Consider the following 24,840-nt stretch of genomic DNA (forward strand, 5'->3'; position numbering starts at 1 on the left):
CTAGTTCTGACTGCTGAAGTGGACAAAATGTTTCCAGCCTCTCTTTTATAACCACATTGTGTTGTTTCAGCCAAACCAGATGATGGGTAGGTTACTGGTATTGGTTGAAATTTTTGTCTAATATTCTCAATTTTGTTATTGAAATAGTCCATGAAATCACTGCTGCTATAGTTGGCAGGTATTTGAGGTTCAGATCCTGCCTGGTTTTTGGTAAGTTTTGCGATTGCGGTACATAAAACTCTAGGATTGTTTTTGTTTATTTAGATAAGTGAGGACAGGTATGCTGAGCGTGTTTTGATTAGTGCCTTTCTGTACCTGCTAAGGCTGTCCTTCCAAGCAGAATGAAATACTTCCAGCTTGGTTAGCCGCCATTTGCGCTCTAATTTCCGTACTGTCCATCTTAAGGTGCATATTTCATTGTTGTACCATGGAGCAAGCTTTTTCTGTTGCATCATTTAAATTTTTATAAGTGCAATGTTATCTAAGGTTGATCAGAACATATTTTCTAGGCAGTCTGTTAATCTGTCTAGCTCTGTTGTGTCTGATGAAGGAAAAGCTACGGTTGATAAGTCTGGAATGATTTCAATAAAGTGTTGAGCTGTATCTGGCGTTATTGAACGCTTCATGTAATAACGGGGTGATGTATATACATTTTCACTAAGACCTAGTTCATAGGAAATTAGGTAATGGTCTGAAACTACTGAAGTTTGTGGAAGAACAGTTAGATTATGTATGTCAACACCTAGTGTCAAACCTAAATCTGAAGTGTGATTACAGTAATGTGTAGGTCCTATTACATTACATTTTGAGTAAGGCCTTTAGAGTCCAAGATGGATGCGAGTGCCTTTGTTAATGGATCTGCTGTGTTCTCAAAGTGAATATTACAATCTCCTGCAATTATTACTTTCTCGATGCTCACTGCTAGTTCTGCAACAAAGTCACTGAATTCTTTTAAGAATTCTGAATAAGGTCCTGGTGGCCTATAAATACTAATTAGGTTAAGTACGCTATTATTTGTGGTTGGATTGGTTATGTTTATGAAAAGAATTTCAAAAGAATTGAATGTGAGACTTTGTTTCTGATTTATGTCAAGATATAAGATACTAGATAGTCTAGGCCTGTGTACATAATTATAACCTACAAGGGTTACAAGCTATTTTGACCACCTCTTTAATATTACTCTTAGTGACTTCAGATTGCCGCATACGAATATCATTGCCACCTACATGAACCACTATCCTTGAATATCTGTTCTTTGCAAATAGCTTAAGACTTCTGCTAATGTCTGGTGCCCTGGCTCCTGGAAATTCGCCCTGCTGCAGGAGCTCTAATGCCATAGTCGGTGGGGCACTAAATCTCCTTGAGGCACCTGGGGTAAATAACACTGAACTCTGCTCTCTATCCCTGATTAAGCCCCGGATGCTCACCTCTAACTGATTCACCTTCTTCACCAGAGTAGAAATTAACTGCCACTTCTCACAAACTAAACCACTATTGTTATCACTAGTGGTGGAGAGAGGATAATCACTATACATGCCACAATCCACACAAGTAAAGACAGCCATAGTAGAGGATAGAGGTACTTACTTCTTCAGTGGATTTAAATCTTACCACCAGCTTTTGCTGGAAAGCTAAACTGTAGTCTTCACTCGGTAATGTGAAAATAGCCTGTAAGGGTCTACAGATGGTTAGTATACAACAGAAACTGAGAAGACAGATGAAACAAACAGATGAAGCAAACACTCAGAATGAATACTAGCAGATCACAGAGTCACGGATCACTACAGTGTTGTGCGTCTGCTACTGGCTGCTAAATTGCCTTCAGGATCAATAAAATCAATCTATCAATCTATCTATGTATCTGTAGCACCCCTACCCTTTATACCAGCCCTGAGGTATAGCTTTATTAGGAGAAGGGCCCAGGTTCCGAAATCTCTTAACTGATAACTTCTGAGCGTAGTAAATTTTCCCTCTGCTGTTACGATTCTATACTTGTGCTTTGCTTGCACTCACACGAAAAAAAAATATAAATTCCAGTATTATTGTGAAGGTTATGCTAGCAAGACCCAATACAAGTAACTCTAACAGTGTAGTATTTCCTCCAATTATGATAATGACATATAACCAGAAATAAAGCAAAGGAAGAGCAAAGTTGTGGAAATAAGTCAAACACTTGACTGGTGGTGTTTTTTTTTTGTTTGTTTTACCACACTTTTGTCACCATATTGACAGGTTTCAAATGAAAAAAAAAACAATGGGCTAATAAGCGTTATCACTGCTCCTGCAGAAACTACTTTCAGAAATATTTTGAACTCATAGTCCATGACTTAACATAGAACATCTTGCACCCCTGTGTAGGCCTACACGCTCAGCTTATGCTAGGGAGAAAAATCGTTGCAGGCCTGTTACGGTGTTTGAGTATGTGGTGGCTGAGAAAACAGAAAATGGCCCCTTCGCTTCATAAAGCAAACAAAACAAATGTTACCTTTGGGAACAATATCGGTCAACTGTCTGTCTAGATTGACTCAAAGACCTCAAACCTCGCTGCTTTACCCCTCAAGCTCTGCACTGGCCTGTTCCTTCAAGCAGGCTAGCAGATTCAGTTCTGTCTCCACAGCAGTCAGAGTGAAGCATCTGTTTCGCAGGGCCTGCCACTAATTCCTGTGTAAACCATCCGAGCTGGGCGTAGCGATTAGCTTAACAATAGTCCATATGCGGAGCAAACGGTTAGGTTAAACCAAACTGTAAGACTGGTAAACGACTAGAACTGACTCAAACCAAACGCGAACTGAATTAGTTCACCTGAGCACAATTCTACAACTAACATAAAAGTACACTGACCAGCTAAACTTTGTCTAATTTCAGCTGAAGTTTGACTTTCAACTTTTTTCCCCAGCCACAGAGCAGATTTGATGCTTCTCTCACATATGTTTAGAGAATAAAAACAGCAATTGGAGGGAGAAACATCGAGTGACTGGTATAACTTATAAAGCAGTAGGTTAACAGACCTTATTACAACCTCAATTCAAATGAAGTTGGGACGTTATGTAAAACAAATAAAAACGGAATACGATTATTTGCAAATCCATTTCAACGTATATCCAACTGAATACACTACAAAGACAAGATATTTAGTCTTCAAACGGATAAACTTTATTGTTTTTTGCAAATATTCACTCATTTTGATTTTGATGCCTGCAACACGTTCCAAAGAAGTTGGCACAGGGGCAACAAAAGACTGGCGAAGCTGAGGAATGTCATGACTGGGAATAACGGGAGCATCCCTGAAAGGCTCAAGGTCGTTCACAAGCAAGGATGGGGCAAGATTCACCACTTTGTGAACAACTGCGTGAGTAAATAGTCCAACAGTTTAAGAACAACGTTTCTTAACGTGCAATTGCAAGGAATTTAGGGATTTCATCATCTACAGTCCATAATAACATCAAAAGATTCAGAGAATCTGGAGAAATCTCTGCAAGTAAGCGGTAAGGCAGAATACCAAAATTGAATGCCCGTGACCTTCAATTCCTCAGGCGGCAGTGCATTAAAACCGACATCATTCTGTAATGGATATTACCACATGGGCTCAGGAACACTTCAGAAAACCATTGTCAGTGAACACAGTTTGTCGCTCCATCTACTAGTGCAAGTTAGAACTCTGCCATGCAAAGTGAAAGCCATATATCAACAACACCCAGAAATGGAAATGCTGCTGGCTTCTCTGGGCCCGAGTTCATCGTAGATGGACTGGCGCAAAGTCGAAAAGTGTCCTGAAGTCTGATGAGTCCACATTTCAAATTGGTTTTGGAAATCATGGAGATTGTGTCCTCCAGGCCAAAGAGGAAAAGGATTGTCCAGAATGTCCATCTCTGATGGTATGGGGGTGTGTTAGTGCCCATGGCATGGGTAACTTGCACATCTGTGAAGGCACCGTTATTTCTGAAAGGTACATGCAGGTTTTGGAGCAACATATGCTGTCATCCAAGCAACATCTTTTTCAGGAACGTCCCTGCTTATTTCAGCAAGACAATGCCAAGCCACATTCTGTACGTGTTACAACAGCGTGGCTTCGTAGTAAAAGAATACGGGTACTAAACTGGCCTGCCTGAAGTCCAGACCTGTCTCCCACTGAAAATGTGTGGTGCATTATGAAGCGCAAAATACAACAAAGGAGACCCCGGACTGTTGAGCAACTGAAACTGTACATCAAGCAAGAATGGGAAAGAATTCTACCTACAAAGCTTCGACAATTAGTGTCCTCAGTTCCCAAACGCTTATTGAGTGTTGTTAAAAGGAAAGGTGATATAACATGCCCCTGTCCCAACTTCTTTGGAACATGCTGCAGGCAACAAATTCGAAATGAGTGAATATTTGTAAAAAAACAATAAAGTTTAATCGTTTGAACATTAAACATCTTGTCTTTGTAGTGTATTCAATTAAATATAGGTTAAATAATTTGCAAATCATCGTATTCTGTTTTTAATTATGTTTTACACAACATCCCAACTTCATTGGAATTGGGGTTGTACTGAGCTGCGATTTGTTAACTAGCTCTCAATTGATTTTACATGGGAGCTAACCTAGGTTATATCAGGCTGAAGTTAGTAAAATCTGTCTTCTGCTTATGTCACTATTTTAAGGCTTAACCATTTCTTTTCTTCTTGCAGTGACTTACATGTTTCGTACATCTACCACCAGTATTTCTCAGAAAGAACAGTTTTGTGATGTTTTTAATGTTTTCTCTTGGAGGCGTATGTCTGCTTCCATTGTGTACCAGCCCTTGGCTTCAAGAAGCAACGCAGAGAGTCTCTAAACGGGTGCTTTATTTTATTCAGCTTGCTGAACACTCTCACGAGCACCGTGAAAACTATAAGATAAAGAAAATACAAAAAAATACATGCTTATAATTTCCACAAGTTCATATATAACAAGCTTAACGTCTTTACCTAGCAATACAAGCTACGTGCTTTAAAGCAGGTGGGTTTAGCGCTATTGCGAGAAGTTACACAGAACAAAAAACATACACCTCAACTCTACAAAATACATAAATACTGCTAGGTGCATACCTCACTCCGCATACCAAGGGGTGCAATATCTGAAGAGGCCTTGAACCTTATTCCCCGCTGTTATTAAAGCTGAAGCTCGAGCTGGCAGCCATTACATGGTAGTGAGCAGAGAACAAAAACAAAGGACTCGCTAGCTGACCTCTCTGAAACAAAGAATTCACTTAAATAATACAGAATTATATTTCTGAGAGCTTTAACATCTAAATAAGAACTAACTTACAGTAGTAGAAAATCTGTTAACATGGAGGACAGAGTGAGGAGCTAGCTTTTCCTAACGTGCTGTGCCACCACAATTCCACTCGCAGCTCTTAAAGGCACAGTACGTGTACAAAGTGAATGAGTGAATGGTCATTTACACATTGTATACAAACAAACTTTTAAAAGTCCTATTTCAGGGTTTCTTTTACTGCTACTTATAGGCCCCCTACCCCCTCCTCACACTGGCAGTTTAAGGAGCCTTTTCATGAGGGATGAACAAAGTACACAATTTCTGAACTTGAGTAAAAGTAGAAATTTTCTTTATTAAATATAAAAGTGTAAAATTGAAAGTATTCTATTTGTCTTACAAAGGTTCATGCTTTTAAAGTAAATTTTAATCTGAAATCATCATGCATCAAAACAGTACTATTGGTTAATTTTTAATTTGATTTATTTACAAAAGTCATTATACCTCAAGATTATGGTAAAATAAGAATTCCTTTTCATATACACACACACAAAGGAGTTGTGGACATTAGCAATTTTAACTAGCAAAGTGAAAAATATAAACATGAACTAAAAAAAAAAAAAGCAAAGTTCCACTTTGATTACAGGTTGACATTAAATGTATACTATATTTCCAAAAGTAGTGGTGTTCCAATTCAGGTGTTCCAATCACTTCCTTGGCCACAGATGTATAAAACCAAGCACCTAGGCCTGTAGACTGCTTCTACAAACAATTATGAAAGAATGGGTCCTTCTTAGGAGCTCAGTAAATTCCAGCATAGTATTGTGATAGGATGCCACCTGTGCAACAAGTCCAGTCATGAAATTTCCTCACTACTAAATATTCCACAGTCAACTGTCAGTGGTATTATAAAAAAGTGGAAGCAATTGAACGACAGAAACTCAGCCACAAAGCAGTCACCCATGAAAAATGACAGAGTGGGATCAGCGGATGCTGAGGCGCATAATGCGCAGAGGTCGCCAACTTTCTGTAGAGTGCAAACTTTATGTGGCCTTCAGATCAGCTCAAGAACAGCGTTGAGAGCTTCATGGGATGGGTTTGCATGGCTGAACAGCTACATCCAAGCGTTACATCACCAAGCGCAATGCAAATGCTGTAAAGCACTGCCACTGGAGGCTAGAGCAGTGGAGACGTTTTCTCTGGAGTGACTAATCATGCTTCTCCATCTGGCAATCCGATGGATGACTCTGGGATTGGTGGTTGCCAGGGGAATGGTACTTGTTTGACTGCATTGTGCCAAGTGTAAAGTTCAGTGAAGGGGGGATTATGGTGTGGGCTTGTTTTTCATGAGTTGGGCTTGGCTGCTTGGTTCCAGTGAAAGAAATTCTGAATGCTTCAGCACCAATGAAGCAATTCTTAATGCTTCAGCAAGAGATTTTGGACAATTTCATGCTCTCAACTTTGTGGGAACAGTTTGGGGATGGCCCCTTCCTATTCCAACATGACTGCACACCAATGCACAAAGCAAGGTCCATAAAGACATGGATGAGCGAGTTTGGAGTGGAAGAACTTGACTGGCCTGCACAGAGTCATGACCTCAACCCAATAGAACACCTTTGGGATGACTCAGGGCAGAGACTGCGAGCCATGTCTTCTCATCCAACATCAGTGTCTGACCTCTCAAATACGCTTCTGGAAGAATGGTCAAAAATTCCCATAAATGTTCTCCTAACCTTTGTGGAAAGATTTCCCAGAAGAGCTGTTATAGTTGCAAAGGGTGGGCCAACATCATATTAAAACCTATGGATTAAGAATGGGATGTCACTCAATTTCAAATGCGTGCGAAGGCAGACGAGTAAATACTTTTGGAAATGTAGTGTACTTCATCAAAGTATCATAAGTAAAAAGTTATATAAGTTTCCTGTGGGTTTGCAGACATTAGAGTTGATTGTTCATGTCTGTAAACCCATGGGTCTCCTTAACAGAAAGTATTTATGAAAATGATGTCGTGGTTTTTGGAGAAATATGTCCTTAAATGACAATTAATAAAAGTTTTGCAATAATCATTTGATTGGGAATTATTAAAAATAGAGTATAAGCACTAAAACTGAGACAGACAGGCCTATGAGCATTTAACTGAGGCAGGCAGACTGGGACCGGAAGAGCAGGCCTAACATTTCCATATATGGAATGGAGTGAACTCCACTTCAGACACAAAGCAGGGTATTGTAATGAAAGGAGCCTTTGTGGTAGGAAGACACCTGGAAGGTCAGAAAGAGTGAGAAAACACTGCTTGTACAGTAGATGCTAACTGGGAATAGAAAGACTAGCTGATAAGGGTTTGTAAGAACTGGTCTTTGAGCCAAATTAATAAGAAAGTGTTACAAACAACGGACACAGGGAGGATAGGGAAGCCTGATAAAACAAGGCAGAGAAAATTGATTAAAAAAACATATCTTGAGTTGGGTGAGAAATAAGCGACTTATCAGACTTGTCAGGAAAATTAGACATATTTGGGAATCAAACTGGGTCCAGGGACATTTTGAAAAAGGCGATGAAACCTCCAAGGGAGGGGTGATAAGGTTGCTCAGCTTTGGGTATAAGATGAAATGCATTTGTATTATCTGTGCATTTGGCTTTCCAGAGACCATCTTGTCACTTGGAACTTAATAAACGAAGAAGGGACCTCTTTCTCTCCTTCAAAAAAGGAACCTGCGGCTGAAGTTTGGTTTTTGGTTTTGGTCTTTGACTTTTTGCAAGAATCCTTTTTTAATCTTTTTTATTTGTTACCCTTTTTTTACATTAGAACACACTTTAATACTTTTTCTGCATCAGAGAACAGATTAAATTAGAATTAAAACTTTAACTTAACATTAATTAATTAGTAACGTTTTTCCACATCGTCCGGGACTTTGGAGCAGGGGTCGGAGTGCTCTTGAGTCCCAACAATGACATTTTCTATGGTAGCCTACAGTGCTTATACTTCTGATACTTATGTACTCAACTCAGGTGCATATTGTTGACTGAATACCTTTACACAAGTAGTATTCAACCCAGAGCATTTCTGCTTTTTCTCAAGTTACTAACACCTGTCTTACACAACAACTAAAATGTGTACATTGTCCACCTTGCTCCACGCTGAAGAAGAAAGCAGAAAAAAATATCCCTAAGGTATGAAAGCAATGTGTTTACTAGGTTTGAGAAGCTTGAATGCTTATACAAATGCAGTTAGCCAACATAAATGTGCCTGTATCTGTTTCAGTTGTTGAAGCTAGTCTTTTAAACCTTGAATAAATGTTTATCTTTTTACAGCCATCCACTGCTGCTTCTGGTTCTCGACTGACAGTAGTTTAAGATATTTGACTCACCTGCTTTGCTTTTTGTTATTTTGCAAAACTGTTGTATGAAAGCAATACGACTTTGAAGGTTATGTGCTATTGTGAAAGACATAATACACTATTATTCACAATATACTGCTCTTGTATTGTTTTGCATATTCCTTTGCTTTTTTGTCTCTTTGTAGATTTCTTCTGATACTGTTTACTGTTTGTTCAGGCTTCTTTATCATTCTGTTTTGCATGGTGATTGTTACTAATTTGGCTCACATATTTCTTCATGTTAGATGCAGTCATGAGAAATCCATCTTCACAAACTGTAAGTGACAAAGAAATTGACCAGAGACCTCATCTGTTAAGAGCTGAGTGTATTTAGCAGGGAGGATTCGTGTTCATTTACTTGCTATCTCTCCCTCACTTATACATACTGTACATATATGCTTACTGGCCATTTTTCGGGTGTTCCTAACTTACAGACTGTAGTCCATCTGTCTCTCTGTATACATTGTTACCCCCCTTTTTCCCTTTTTACCGTAGGGTCACCAAAGAGCAGGTATTATTAATGGATCATTATCAACACTGCAGTAACACTGACAATTGGTGGTGTGCGTTGTGCTGGTCAGAGTGGATCAGACACTGCAGTGCTGCTGAACTGGTTTTTGAACACTGTGTCCACTCACTGTCTACTGTCTATTGGACACTCCTACTTTATTGGTCCACCTAGTAGATGTAAAGTCAGAGACGATCTCATCTGCTGCTGCACAGTTTGTGTTGGTCATCTTCTAGTCCTTCATCAGTGGACTGTTCTCAGTCTAGCAGTGACACTGAGATGATTAAAACATAGCTTTATCTAATACACTAGTGCCAGTACCACAAGTCACTACAGTGCTGAGAATTAACCAATGATACCTGCTTTGTGGTGGTCTAGGTGGGTCCTGATCATTGATAATGATGTGAAAGGCGACTTAAAAAGTATGCAGAGAAAAAGATCAGCTACAGTTTGCAATTGCAGAACTGGCCAGAAAGTGTATACATAGTGATGCAATTAAATTTTTTTTTTGTAAAAACACCATTGTAACTATTTACATAAGTACCTGCTATTCCGCTTAATTCGTCTGAATTGTGTTTGAGATTTACATACTTTGTTTAGGCAGTTAATGCAGTTGTTTCTAAAGGATTTGTGGTGTAATCAATTCATTTATGCGTACCTGTGAACACAGGTGAGCTTTAAGAATTGTTAACTTAAGAATTTAAGAATTGTTAAGACATGATACAGTATGTAGTGTCTTAATAAATGATAATACATATATTACTTAAATTAACCATTTAAGAATTGTTAAGACATGATACAGTATGTACTGTCTTAATATATGATAATACATATATTACTTTCTTAGATCAGTGTCAGATTATTGATTGATCAGCTGTGTTCACCTGTATTGTACTTGTTCTCTGCTTTGCTTGAGACGAGCTGTACCTAATACACCAAATACTCTTATGTTAGGTCAACTAAATATTTTAGTGCTGACAGATATCAGTCAGTAAAACTAGTAATTTATGGATGTTGAGCAAACACACACACCCACACACAGAAACACACCTTCTACGCCTCTTATACTTCTGGGTCACTGGAGGAGCTGGAGCCTATCCCAGCTGTCATGGGCCCTTTTCACAAGGTTCATGATTATGTCTGTGTTTAAAGTTAAATCAGTGCTTCTATTCACTTTCTGTTCTCACTTTTTGTCATGGTAGTGCAAGAAAACTAACATATGTCTGTTATCAGTATTTGAGCATTATAGTTCACTACTACAACAGTTTGTAATTACTTCTGCAGTAGTTGTATGGAGCAGATGTTAGTTTTACCCTGCTAACGCTTAAACCGGAAGTAAAGAAGGCAGGATACATCCTGTACAGGTCACCAGTCCATCGCAGGCCAAGTTGAGCAACCAAGAGAAATCTATATATGTATACTAAGATGTAACATTTGCCTGCTGGGGTGTTTCTAGGTTGTTGCTCAGGTGAACTAGATGGTTACTAGATAGTGTTAGGTGGTCATTCGAGTGGATTAGTTGGTTACTAAGGTGTTTGATTGACTGGAGGCATCTGGACATTTAAGCTACAAGTTGATAGAGGTGAAACAAATGCTGACAATGGCTTAGTGTTGAAATGTAGCCTTTGCTACCTTTCACACCCTCAACTTTATCAATTATAAACATGACCAGCAATACTGTATTCCACAATTTGGGTTTCTACTATATATACTTTGTAGTTTAGTTTAACAACAGAAGGCTTTGTGTTTATCTTTGTGTAGGCATCATGCTTAAGCACTGTATCATTCTAACTTTTGCTTTGTTTTTGTTTTCTGGCTACAGAGAGGGTCATGCCAGTTTGTAGTGAACACCTGATGGTCAACATGTGGGGGGAAAAAAAACAACAACAAAAAAAAAACGTGAGTCCTCATGCAGAACTGGTGACAGTGCACACTTTAAGTCCCAGTCTTCATCCAACATCATGTTCATGTCAGACTCCCTCTCCAGTCAAGTCTGGACTCCTTATTCTTGATCAGCAAGGGCAAGTGGCTATTTTTATGTTTGTTTATTTTATGTTTATTCATTCCACCATGGATTATCTTGTGTATATATATATTATATATAACTTCATGTAATTTATGTATTATTTGTTGTTTTCTTTGTAATTTATCATTGGCAGTTATTGACTGTTAAATCCATGCCTACTAATTGTAATTCCTTATGTGTTGTACCATATTTTTTGCAGTGAAATTCTCGCAACCACACCTGCCAGTCATTTACTGTAAAGTTGAACTTTGCAATAAAATGTAATGTAATGTAAATGTAAAAAATACTGTAAGGTATTATACGGTTTTTTTTTTTTAACAGAGTAACCATTGCATGTAATAACTTGCTGTGAGGATGTCAACTTCCTGTCACCACCACTGAGAACAATGTGGTCATGGCAAGTTTCTCTAGAATATAGTTTTTCACATCAACTGTTTCTGAATTACTTTGTTAATATCTGAATATTGAATTATGCTGAAATGTTGAATAGTCCGTGGAATTTCCCTTTAAAAGAGCAGATAATCATATAAAAATAAATGGATTTTAATCAATGAAAATTCCTCTCTGTTACGATTTTTAGAATGCTTCAGAGTCAGCAATCAGGTTGACTACTGTTTCGTCACATTTATAAGCTGCTATACTAGGTTTTTTGTGTGCATTAGAAAATGGAAATGGAAAAAAGTGTCTGAATGACAGATGCCTATAAGCTGTCCCAAGAGCAAGCCGTGTGTGTTAATTAGAGTGAAGCTCTGTCTAGACTATATGATGACAGGACAGTCACTCTACTTACCAAGCATACACAAACACACACCCTCGCTTCTAGTCATACACATGAACATGTGCTTGAGCCATGTGGCATAAACTTTTCATTCTTAATGAACAAAGTAATGAATGAATATAAGAGAATCATCTGACAAGATTAGCACATAACCAACTGCTTAGCAGTAGGTTAAAGGTTTTAGTGATTGGCTCCAGGTCATACATAAGGCAGACACATTTACCAGGAGTTTCATTCATGACCTCCAGAGCTATGTTTGTTAAGGCTGTTACTATTGATTACTTAATCATGAAATGATCTACTAATCATTATAATGATTAATAGAATAGAGGATGTTTTAGAGAACAAGCCTAAACAATGAAAATGTATGTAAAAAAGAAATTTAAAAACTGCATTATTAATCAAAACAGTACTAAAATGTATGCCTATTTTAAGTAGCATTTTGTGTAAAAATACAGAATACATTATCGTAATGTGTTAAATTTTTCTTCCTTGCATCTATTAAAGGTAAAGTCCATTGATTTTTTTTAAATTACTGCATAATTAAGTAGGTAAGATGAAGTAATTCAGAATGGTTTGATGATAAATGCTACATTCTCGAGAAACATTCAGACTCATAATTATTCCAAACATCAGTGAAGTGTCGTCCAGATCATTTCATTCTAAAGCTACGGTACAGAAAGTTAAAAACGAAATGGTTGCAAATACAATGTATGTGATCCTTAAGACATTGCTGTGACAACTTTGGCCTAAACTGTACTTTCAAAATCCATTCTTGGTGTAGAGGTACATGCAACGTATTTCAATCTGCTTTGGAAAGTTTCTCTACAATTAAGCATTTCACATCATACCACTCTGCATTACTTTGTTTACATCTAAAGGACTAAATAATGCAAAAATGTTGAAAAAAAATCACTTGAATTTCAATGTTTTCAATGCACTTGTGATTCATCATAAGTGATAAACACAAACGCACAAGCATTTTATAACCATAAGCTGAATTAGCCTTGTGGTTACTTTTTATAAACAGCCAATGTAGAAATTATGCCTTCTTAAATTCTTAACAGATGAGAAGAGAATCTTAGCAATTAAGCTCAGAGAAGGAAAATGAAAATTGAGTTAGTTCATACGTGCATATAGATACATGATCCCTCTCTTGTGCTTTGTCTATATGTGTGTGTCTGTGTGTGCGCACATTGGAGCGTTGGATGCTGACGATCTTCTGAGTATGAGTTATTTATGGCTAACGCTTGCAAGGGGCTGATGTGGGTGGGGGGCTGACTGATCTTGGCTTGGCCAGCATCTAGTGTTTTTGATGCCTGGTCTGCAGTACTGATAGATAAGATTAGTCACTTTGAGATAACTCTTAACCTATCACATCCATCTTAAACCACAGCAGACACAACATGCTGTGCTTGTACATTTGTGACCATGCATGCCCCTAATCCCTCTCCTCCTGTAAAACAAACATGCAGGTTCTCATCCTTTTTTTCGTCATGTTTTTGTAAGTTCACTACAGAAGCTCTTCCAAAACCCGGGCACCTGAGTCTGATCCAGAAGCTGGGGGGTCTCTGCCTCTCCTGTGATCTCTTTGACTTTGACTGAACTCCTTTTGAAAGCACTGTTAAGAGACTCCAGTTCATCATGCTGATTTTACATGAGATAAAATGATGTAGGGAAGAGGTGCCTCTTTCGCGAATGGCTTGGTCGTTAGGGGTCGTACTTTGGCCAAAATAAAAGCCCCGTCTAGGCGCTTGAGATAACTTAATGCTGTACGTTATGGGGTAGAGAAAAGTAGAGAAAAATCCCCCTCACTTTTTTTCTGGCAGCAGTATGTCGAAATGTTGATGTGGTTTCTCAAAAATGACTTAGTTTTCTGACTTAGTGTCACAAAATAGGTACTTAAAATGTTTTGACATAGCATAACCCAAAAAATACATCGAGGAAATGTTGAAACGCTACTGCCAGAAACAGAGGAGGATGCTTGCATTTTTCTCGAGCTGTCTTACTTTCTATTTTTAACGTTTTATTTCGACCAAAAGGATCACTAAACGGAAGCACAAATCTAAGAAAGGTTTTTAGGTTTTTTGACCTCAAAGCTTTTTAATATCTATGCCAATTTTCAAACTGTATTTTCATTTTTCATCATAGCATTTTCCTTGTACTCGAGTCATTAATTCCTCCAAAAACAAATACAGAAAAAATAAAAATAGTTTTATCCTCTTCTACCCACCTCTGCTCCCCCCATCGCTCCGCCTCTGGGCGGGTCCCTCGTGCACGCGCTCCGTTGCCATGCCCAGTTCTCACAGTGTGACAGGCTTCGCCGTGGACTACCCATGTGGGAGCTCCTTCTGGAGGAGACAGAGCTTTAGGTTTGTTTCTATGGCACGGGCTTTTGGGAATGCCGGCGACTGAGCGTCCTTTTGGCGTCTTTTCTGTTTTTGTCCCAATTAAATTTGGCTCGAGAAGGAAAACGCGTCCATCAAGTGTCTCATAGTGTTTTTTTCTGCTAAACCACTCATAACGTGGGATTAATGGAGATATTGCAAAACAAATCCCCCCATGCCTTGAAGCGCTACCCCACTGGTCTCGTATGGGACAGTCTGTTCAATGGCGTGACGGCTGCTCAGAGTCGGTTTTATCGTAAAGGACCGTGATATCTCCCCGAACAGCAGCGCGCGTTTCTTCCCTCCAGGACCTTGACTTTTTTATTTGGAAGTTTTTGGAAAGTCCACAGATCTACCTAACAAACTGGATCTAAAATGAAAAGCCACCGATTTGCTCTTGCGGGCTTATGGTGGAGCTCGTATTGCATGTTCCTCGTGGCGGGTAGCGGTAATTTAGCTGATTTTAACAACGATCTTCAGCTGCATCGGCGGCTGCGGACTCACGAAAAGCGAGAGATGCAGAAGGAAATCCTGTCCATCCTCGGGCTGCCGCACAGACCCAGACCGCATCTGCTCAACGGCAAGTATAATTCTGCCCCGCTTTTCATGCTGAACCTGTACAACACGATAAACAGCGAGGAGAGAAACGAAGTGGACGGCATTTTAGACCAGTATAAGTCCATGTTCACCACGCCAGGACCCCCTTTAGCCACATCTCAAGACAATGCTTACTTGAACGACGCTGACATGGTGATGAGCTTCGTAAATTTGGGTGAGTAAATTTGGGTGTTTTTTCCCTCTGCGTCCTTTCAACTGTGCTGAGGTGTTAGGTGCAAAGTGCTGGATGCACGTTTTAGAGCAACCTATTCTGGGATGTACCTCGCCCTCCGAGTGTGCGCTGCTGTCGACCTGATTTTGTCAAAATTGTAGAAAACATTACATCTAAAGTGGAAGACTCAAAGAGCGTGCAGTGTTCTCATATACTAAACCACCATAGCCGTTTCACCACTGCGCACAAAGAAGAACTGCACATTTTGCGCATCGCATTGCGCAGCATAATGTAGACTAAAACTAACGCCCTGAATGAACAAAACAAGCACATGAAAGTAGCGCACGTTGATACTGTGCGCACGTACAGAGTGGGCATTACTGTAACCCAAACTCTCGCGCGCACCAGGGCTACTGCGATTGCACGGCAGGATCCCCGTGGACATGTCCCACACAGAAAACGTCAAACACATTCATGACGGTGTTAGTATGTAGTGTGTGCTTAAGGTAGGTCGAAGCCTAAAGATCTGCAAATATGAGCTATAAACAGGCGAGTATGTTCTCTCCAGCCTGTATCTCTTCTGCCACATCATGCAGACACAGGTGCACCGAGTCATTTCAGTTGAAGAGCGGTACCTACTGCAGGTGTCTTTCTCAGCAGGTCTAAGTGAGAAGACGGTAACATTCATCCTTGCTCTTCAATTTGTGTTGTTAAACAGTAACGACGAACTAATCAGCGTTCGTGTCGTCCATCTTGACAAAGTTTTAAAAACTTTTAAAAAGTCTTAGGCTCATATGACGGATCAACTAGCTTACATAACATCCTCCAACCTTCACACACGTTTAGGTGCTGCCTAGTTTAAGTTAAACTAAGCTACCATGAATTTCAGAGATTCACAAAGCGCTATGGGCATCTTTACCGATGCCTGATTCCCAGCCGCCTTCATTCTGGCGTGCGAATTAGATACGACTTCATTAGTGGCTGAGAAGCACGTGACATCATCCTAAAACACAGTCATTTCAGCCCAAGCAGGAATCGCTCCGATTTTTGTTGCATAAAAGGATCGCTCAAGACGTACTTGTAACGACTAAATTATGGAATTCATAAGGAAATTCAAGAGGAAATGTGTATGCTAATTTATGGACGTCAGGGGAATTTTAAAGGGAAAGAGTGTAGACTAAATTATAGAATTCAAGGGGAATTACACGGAAAGGTGCAGGCTGAATTATGGATTTGTAGAGGTGAAAGCTTAATTGTTGGTAGGAGAGCAGCAAGGCCTTGTCCGAAACGAGGGAGTGAAACAGGAGCATAACGCGCTGCCGTTCACTGCTGGAGAAGAAACAAACACGGCTCGGCAGGTCAGAACTGCTGTGGACTGACGGCCACAAGTCCTGAGACGTCCATAAAGAGCTTGGGAATGGTTTGGAGGATCGGTCTTTGACCCTTCTTCTCCTTAATGAGAGCAAATCTGTCTCACTCTGTCTGCTTTCTGTCCTGAGCGCAGCAGACTGCCCTGCTTTCTCACGCCCGCAGCGCACAGCTCTTTGGATGCGATTCCAATTAATGTTAGCTGCAGCCAAAACGCACCATCTGCTTTGGAGATAAGTCGTAGGATCCTGTTGACTGCCGTTCACTAGAAATCGCGTCGACTTTTACGTGCCGTCACACTGAGCCAGTAGCAGACGAGCTCGGTGGTCTTGACGGTGTTTATTTAAAGTTTTTTTAAAGAGGTGGGGGTGTTGCTGGCGGTTTGAAGATGACTCGCTTATGATCGTCCCAGCGCACCCGTGAGTCACCCCCAAAAGAGAGAGAAAAAGAAATATGTGCGCCGATGTTTACAGAACTGGTCTTCATTCCTTATCCAGAAACGGCGTTTCTGAGTAAAACAAGTGTGCTGATGCATGTGAGGGTCACGTCGACAACAAAGAACTAGCCAGAAATATGACTAATGCTTTACGTCGTCTTTGAGAGTAATGCAATAACTTTTCCTTCAAGTTGCGTGGAGCTACCCGCTATTGAAGGTGTATGTAGTCATGTGCAAAAGTCAGAGACCACCCTTCATTTGTTTAGTTCCCAGTCAAAATGGCAATTAAGTACAAGTTATTAACGTTTGCATAGTCAGGAAAGAAGCAGAAAAATGCCTACACAATGCGCTTTTATTATAGCTTCCATTCTTTTTGTGAGGCTTGCTTTCAGTTTTTCAAAATGTTTTTTCTGCTCTTCCAAAGTTCAGTCTTGGAAGTTGGTGGCATTTTCTGCCTCTCATGATCCAAATGATCCCAAACACATTCAGTGATGTTGAGGTCTGGGCTCAGGAGTAGCTTGTCCATTTATTTGTATCAGCAGTTTAAAAAAAAGAAAAAAGATTAACAAATAGTTGATCTTTTTTCAGTAACAGCTTCTTGATAGCCGCACATGCTTTCAGACCCATAGCATTGATTACTGCTTTACACCTGATGGAGACAGTTGACTTTTGCACATTACTGTCATTTCTGTTTTTTTATTTTTTGTAAAATGGCACACTTCTCTCTGTATTTTTTCCACCTATTCCAGTGGCTAGGACTTTTCCAGTTAGCTTGCTAAACAGAAGTCTCTCTCTCCTCTCAAGAGGACCGACCTCCCTCCCTCTCTCACTCAGTCACTCATTCAGTCACTCATACACTATTAGAAATAAAGGTACCATGCAGGTACATGATTTGTTCATCAAGGTACAAACAATGTAAGTGTACCCTCAAAGATCCAATTGTGTACCTTAAATAAGTTTATCCTAGTGGAAAAGTAGACATTTGTATCTTTTTATAAACTACTGTTTTAAAACAGAACAACAAAAAAATAAAAAGCCTGGAGATGAGACGGGAGGTGTGGAGTCAGTACAGCTTAGAAAATATCATTTCAATGGTTTCTGGTATAGTTATGTTCCCTGACTAAAGGTACTGAGATGTACCCCTGAGGGTACCACCACAGTGACAAAAAGGGTACTGCTCCAGTGACAGTGTCATACCTTTTTTTGAGAGTGTATACACACACACACACAACGTTTCTATTCCTGTCTTTGTTTGGTGTTTCCACTGATGTCTGTACTACTGTAGAAGATTAAATACTGCTTAGCCTATAGACCTAAATCTAACCTTTACCTCAGAATCCAAAAATAAATGTTTTAATGATGAGCCAAATGTCTGAGCAATATGAGAATATCCACATTTTCCTGTGATCCAGGGGACATTTATTCTTCAAAAGAGCTAAGTACATGGCCACACATATGAAGACACTGATGCTGGAGTTAAGGGCCTCCTTTTTGGACTGAATGGCGAAGGGAATCTCTCATGAATCATTATGTCTTGCAGAAACGTCATAGTTGTTCTAAAGTCAGTCCAGCTGATCCCCGATGGACTTCTCAGCTCTGTCAGATGATTCGCGGGCTGTTCTTGGCATACAGAGCTATGAAAAACTCCCGTGTCTTGTGTGTGCTCATAATGTTGTGTTCTCCCTTTATTTGTAGCTGAGGGGATCTTCCAGTAATCCAGGGAAAATCCTGAAGGAATATAACTTCACTCAGCTCTTGTTTTTACACAGCTGTCATCATTGTGTACCCAGGGCCTTTTTATTTTGGATTATATTGTGGCTTCTGGATTGAAAGAAAGCTCGGAATCCATCAGTGAAATAGCCACTTTTAAGCATATAATTCAAGCCTGGATATTAAAACTGGCCCTTGTCTTGTGTTCTCTCTCTCTCTCTCTCTCTCTCTCTCTCTCTCTCTCTCTCTCTACACACACACACGTGTGTATATATATATTTGATAGATAGATATATAGATGTGTGTGCGTGTATATGTACATATATATAATTTTTTTGGGGGGGGAGTTTCTCTGGAGATGAACAACCCTGGCTAATTATTTGTATGAATTCTTGGCTTCCCCACTAGGCCAAGTGGCCTCCCCTCTCTTTATAAAGTCTTTCAGTGCCCTGGAACGTTGTTGATCTCCAAATCCATCTAGTGCTCAACATGTACCTGTGGCCAAGTCTTATCAAGTCTAATTAGTTAGGCATGATCAAAGAGTTAATTGTTGTGAGGCTTTGGCTAATACCGGTTATCCTTTCTGAAAGACTACCCAGGGATCACACACAGAGGAGTGCCGTATCCGCACTGTTTGGTGAGCAGGGTGTTAACATGGAAATTAAGGGAGGAATTTGAGTTATGTTCCAGCTTACAATAGAAGAAAGGGGATTTTCTTGGGAATGACTCAGCAGAGACTGGAACCAGAGGGGGACATAAAACATTGTATCTTGTTTTAGCAGTGGACAAGCATGACTATTATATACTTCACGACAGCTTTTTTTGGACATAAGATAGACGTAGTGATAGTTCTTCTTTCTTTTTAGTCTGCCTTATGCTTGCTTTATACATGAAAAAAATGACCTGCAGGGCATTCACATTTTTGGGCAGCACTGTCCCAGTTTAATTAAAGTGATATTTAAGAATAGAATTTAAGAAATCTATTTGCTATCTGTCTAAGTCTACATATAATTTTTAATAATTTTAATATATGAAAGAGTTCATGTTTGTGAAAAATTAAGCAAAACTTGGTTGCAGCTTTGTTACATTTGCTACAGAGAACCAGCAGCTGAAACATCAGTCAGTGTCCTTAGTTGCTCGCTTCCACCCTGGAGATAACTCTCAGAGATCCTCAGATGAAGTAAACATTTTCAGAGTCTGATTATCCAACAAAGAATGTGACTTTTAATCTCTGGGCCTAACACACGCATACTCAAAGACATGGCTGGTGACCGGGAGGTCAGAGATAAGGGTTTTGAGGAGACTGTCCTGCTTGTTTTTCAGTTGTACCCAAGAATGCTTGATGATATCACTCCTTCTCACGCCATAGTTGTCTGAGATTTCACTAGTGTTGATGCCTTAGATGAGCCCTGAGGAATTTGCAACCCTTATGGATAGCCACTTTAAATGAGTAGAATGCACTTTATCTAAGACTCTCCTGTTATCAGGCATTAGGTTAGCATTTTTTTCCCTGGGAGTTTGATACTGATCAACAGTTCTGTGCTCTTCTGCTTTAATTCAGTTTAGCTTAACTGTAACAGCATCAGTAAGAGCTGAAATCCTAGATCAGTACTGAGATAGACTGAAACAGACTGAGAAAAATTCTGATACAGATAGAGGTGTGATGTGAAATGAGGTAACTGTTTACATTTTTTGTAAAAATTTATATCTCTACATATCAAGTATACAGTTTACTTTGTATGGCTCACACTTCTGATTTTGGAGCTGTAGCATTTTATTTTAGCAGATTATTAGAGCTAGGCCTTCAGTCTGAGGATCTCTGAGAGTTATACATGTCAAAAAACAAGAAAAAAACCCACCCATGTGTGAATGCTAAGTTCTGCAAGTAACACTGTGGTTCCCAACAGCTAGTGCACATGAACATGGTCATTCTAGATTAACACAGACATTTGAGACTTAAAAAGATATTGCATGTGTTTTATTTGATGCTTGTAACAGGCTTGTAACATATATTTTATATGTTGCAGTTTTAGAGTGAGTGTATCAGTAAAGAGTCCTATGTGTTTGCCTGTGTTTTGTTGTCCAACCTATGCTGTGAAAGAAGACATTTGTAGGCGGAGCATGGAAATGTCAATTGACTAAATACCGTTTTTACATAACCTAAAAAATAAAATAAAAATGATCTTATCACAGAAATCACAGACATACATATACAAATAAGGCAGTGTCTCGACAATATTGCCAGTGTTGGTGACACTGGAACTGGACTATGTAAGATTCTGTAGTGTGGCCTCAATCTGTGAAATAATTTTAAAGTGATTGGACAGGACCTTGATCAGAGCTGGAAATAGGAGCTATTCAAACAGACAATATTAATCTACTTTGTCTTAGTCCTCACCTTAATGGCCAATGATAACAGGAAGATACATGGGAAAGGCAATAAACAATATAATAAAGTCTTTGGAACATTTGAAGTGTTTTGTACAGTGTGGTAATGTTTTATTACTCAAGTCTTGACCTAGTGAACACACATGATATGTTGGGTTGTGTGTTCTAGCCGTTTTGTGTTTAGTGGAGCCTTTGACCTGTGGAGAGAGTGAAAGGGTGAGATAAGAGCAAGTCAGTGAATGTCACTCCTAATAGAATGTTGCATTCCAGCCACATTCACAACAAAAAATTATCACTGTGTAATAAAAAGTAAAATGCAGCATGCATAATTGTGCAGAGAAAAAAGAAAACGACAAGCAGTGGCGGGAGACCTTGCATAAGACATTTATTTCTGTAAGGCTCTGTGTGAAAAGAGACATGAAGTCAAATAGCAGAGAGGCTATGAATTTCAAGTGACAGTCAGCTCATGAAAAGGTGTAAAATGAGGGAAAAAAGAGTGAACAAGAGGCATGGACATATGAACAGGCTTCAGATGATTTAACTGTTTGTCCTGAGTCCTGAGGGGCCAGAGGAAGACAGGAGGGTCAGAGTTCAGCTGGTTGGAGATGATATTGTCCACACACACACACACACACACACACACACACACACACACACACACACACACACACACACACACACGTATGCTTAAGATGGCATGTCCAGTGCTCTCTGAGCTAGCTCTCTCCCCTAAGACTCAACAGCATATTCTCTCTCTCTTAATTCAATTCAATTTAATTCAATATAGCTTTATTTGTGTGACTGTATTTAGTATAATGCTGCCAAAATAAAACAGTTCAAAGCTGATTGTAATACTTCACAAACACACACTCTCACATACACTCTGCCCCCCCCCCACACACATTGTCTCTGTTCTGTTCAATTCAAGATAGCTTTGGCATGACTGTATGCTCCCAAAGCATTGTAAAAACATTGTTAAAAATTTGTAAAATGTCTGGTACAAAAACAGATTTACTTAGTACTGGAGCTGTTGCTTACAGTCACTAGAAATCACCCAAACAGAAACCACCCAAAAAGTAATTTAGTAATTTCGGTAAAAAAAAAAAAGAACTCCCCAAAACTTCAATTTGCATTCGGGTCTTCACCAAAGTCATGTAGACTTGTCAACAGATTTCTGACACAGTTTGACTTGCTGTGAACTATAAAAATAAACAAAACTTCACAATGTAGCTGAATGCTGTGGTCAGCCTTTGTAGAAATCAGTCTGTTTTAACCAACCAACTCAGAAATAAGAATGCTGATGTAGAATTAGCTTTTGTGTTATGACTCAAGGAAACAGAAGAATCTGATCCACTATCAGTAATTTACATCCTCTCTGTGAATTTCAGCCGTTGTGTCTTAAGTGGTTACCATTAGCGGTGAGGTTTGTTCGCTTTTATGATTCACACTGTTATACTGTGTCCTAAAACAAATAGACTAGTTTGCGTAACCTTAACTATGATGTGGATGTGGCTTGGGTGGGTTAGGAATTTTTTTGTTGATATATTTTATGGAAAAGATCTCCCTCAGGGTCGCAGCGGGTGCTGCAGCCTATCCCAGCTGTCACCGGGCGGAAGGCAGGATACACCCTGGACAGGTCGCCAGTCCATCGCAGGGCGGGCTATAAACATATCTAGGCTTATTGATTCCATCTGGATAAATTGGAGAATTGTGTAAATTAGATGTTCCTTTAAATATTTCCAACTCATCAGAAGGTGTTTTTTAATTAATGTTTGTTAGCAACATTAACTTCGTAGCTCTAATTCTAAACTGAAGAAAAAAGAAAAGTGTGAGTTTTAAACATGCCATGGATGATTGACTATATCTAAGGAAAGTGAAATTGTGTAAATATGATTTTTTTCACTGAACTATTCTTTTAAAACTATAATTTTAGTAAAGTAACAGCAATTACAGGGTTATTTCTAATAATGATGACAAAAACATTTCTACTATAACTACTATTGCTACTACTAATAATAAACAAAGACAAAACAAAATGAAACTAATTGGAAAATAAATCCAACTTGTGACTCTGCAGACAACTTTTTGTGACATTTCAAACTCGACAGAAGCATAAAAACAATGACAGATGAGAGAAGGAAAGGAGTGAATTGAAGTGGAGGAGAGATGGAAGAGCATTCGCAGTCCAACTGGCACATCACACTCTGCAGTGTTTGGAGTAGTAATACACAGACACGCCTACAACAAAACACATTCTCCTTCACAGACTTCCACATGCACACACACTCACACAAACGCAAACACACACACACTTCAGCCCAGGGAGACGTGTTACTCAAAACACTTCAGAATCGAACAGGACGAGTGACTGTTGTGTATTCACCCTGTGTTTACCTTGTCAGGGCTTGAGACTGGAGTAAGTAAGCATGATTAATCTGGTGGTCAGTAGAAAGCCCACTGGAAAGCAGGAAATGAAACTTTATATGAGGTAAACACAGCTATAACACACATTTACATGGACGTAGATCTCAATTCAAACCTCTATTAACTACATTTAAAGTGATCAGTATAACTGTAGTATGAAGCATATACAGTAATAATGTGTAATATAATATATAGTTTATAATATGGATATATGTACTGTATATTAGTCTGCAAAATGAAAGAAGCCTTGGATCAATTTGGGACATTCAGCTGAAACAAGTATCGCTTGTATCCACTTGGAGCTTAGAGTTCACGAAGTGTGGCTTTACATTAGAATGTGTAGATCATACACTTTATATAGTGTTGTAACACAACTCTACAAGTTATTCTTTATATATATATATATATATATATATATAAAGCTCAGTATTGTGTGTGGCCTCCACGTGCCTGTATGACCTCCCTACAACGCCTGGGCATGCTCCTGATGAGGTGGCGGATGGTCTCCTGAGGGATCTCCTCCCAGACCTGGACTAAAGCACCAGCCAACTCCTGGACAGTCTGTGGTGCAACATGGGATTGGTGGATGGAGCGAGACATGATGTCCCAGATGTGCTCAATCGGATTCAGGTCTGGGGAACGGGCGGGCCAGTCCATAGCTTCAATGCCTTCATCTTGCAGGAACTGCTGACACACTCCAGCCACATGAGGTCTAGCATTGTCCTGCATTATGAGGAACCCGGGGCCAACCGCACCAGCATATGGTCTCACAAGGGGTCTGAGGATCTCATCTTGGTACCTAATGGCAGTCAGGGAACCTCTGGCGAGCACATGGAGGGCTGTGCGGCCCTCCAAAGAAATGCCACCCCACACCATTACTGACCCACTGCCAAACCAGTGATACTGAAGGTTGTTGCAGACAGCACATCCCTCTCCACAGCATCTCCTGATTCTGTCACGTCTGTCACATGTGCTCAGTGTGAACCTGCCAGTCCTGGTGTTCTCTGGCAAATGCCAAGCGTCCTGCACGGTGTTGGACTGTGAGCACAACCCCCATCTGTGGATGTCGGGCCCTCATACCATCCTCATGGAGTCTGTTTCTAACCGTTTGTGCAGACACATGCATATTTGTGGCCTGCTGGAGGTCATTTTGCAGGGCTCTGGCAGTGCTCCTCCTGTTCCTCCTTGCACAAAGGCAGAGGTAGCGGTCCTGCTGCTGGGTTGTTGCCCTCCTACGGCCTCTTCTGCGTCTCCTGGTGTACTGGCCTGTCTCCTGGTAGCGCCTCCAACACTACGCTGACAGACACAGCAAACCTTCTTGCCACAGCTTGCATTGATGTGCCATCCTGGATGAGCTGCAGTACCTGAGCCACTTGTGTGGGTTGTAGAGTCCGTCTCATGCTACCACGAGTGTGAAAGCACCACCAACATTCAAAA

At 39.9% G+C, this 24,840-nt stretch overlaps 1 protein-coding gene across 1 annotated transcript in view; it reads left to right on the forward strand.

Annotated features, from left to right (window-relative positions):
• The first annotated feature begins 14,242 nt into the window (after positions 1-14,242).
• Positions 14,243-24,840, forward strand: part of bmp6 (bone morphogenetic protein 6) — a 61,060-nt gene continuing 50,462 nt past the window's right edge. The window contains exon 1 of the mRNA XM_017696161.2: positions 14,243-15,080. Within this exon, the coding sequence (XP_017551650.1) occupies positions 14,684-15,080 (397 nt within the window). The 5' untranslated portion in view covers positions 14,243-14,683. The remainder of the gene's footprint in view (positions 15,081-24,840) is intronic.

This window comes from Pygocentrus nattereri, chromosome 24 (assembly GCF_015220715.1).
Source record: "Pygocentrus nattereri isolate fPygNat1 chromosome 24, fPygNat1.pri, whole genome shotgun sequence".
In the NCBI taxonomy this organism is placed as follows: domain Eukaryota; kingdom Metazoa; phylum Chordata; class Actinopteri; order Characiformes; family Serrasalmidae; genus Pygocentrus; species Pygocentrus nattereri.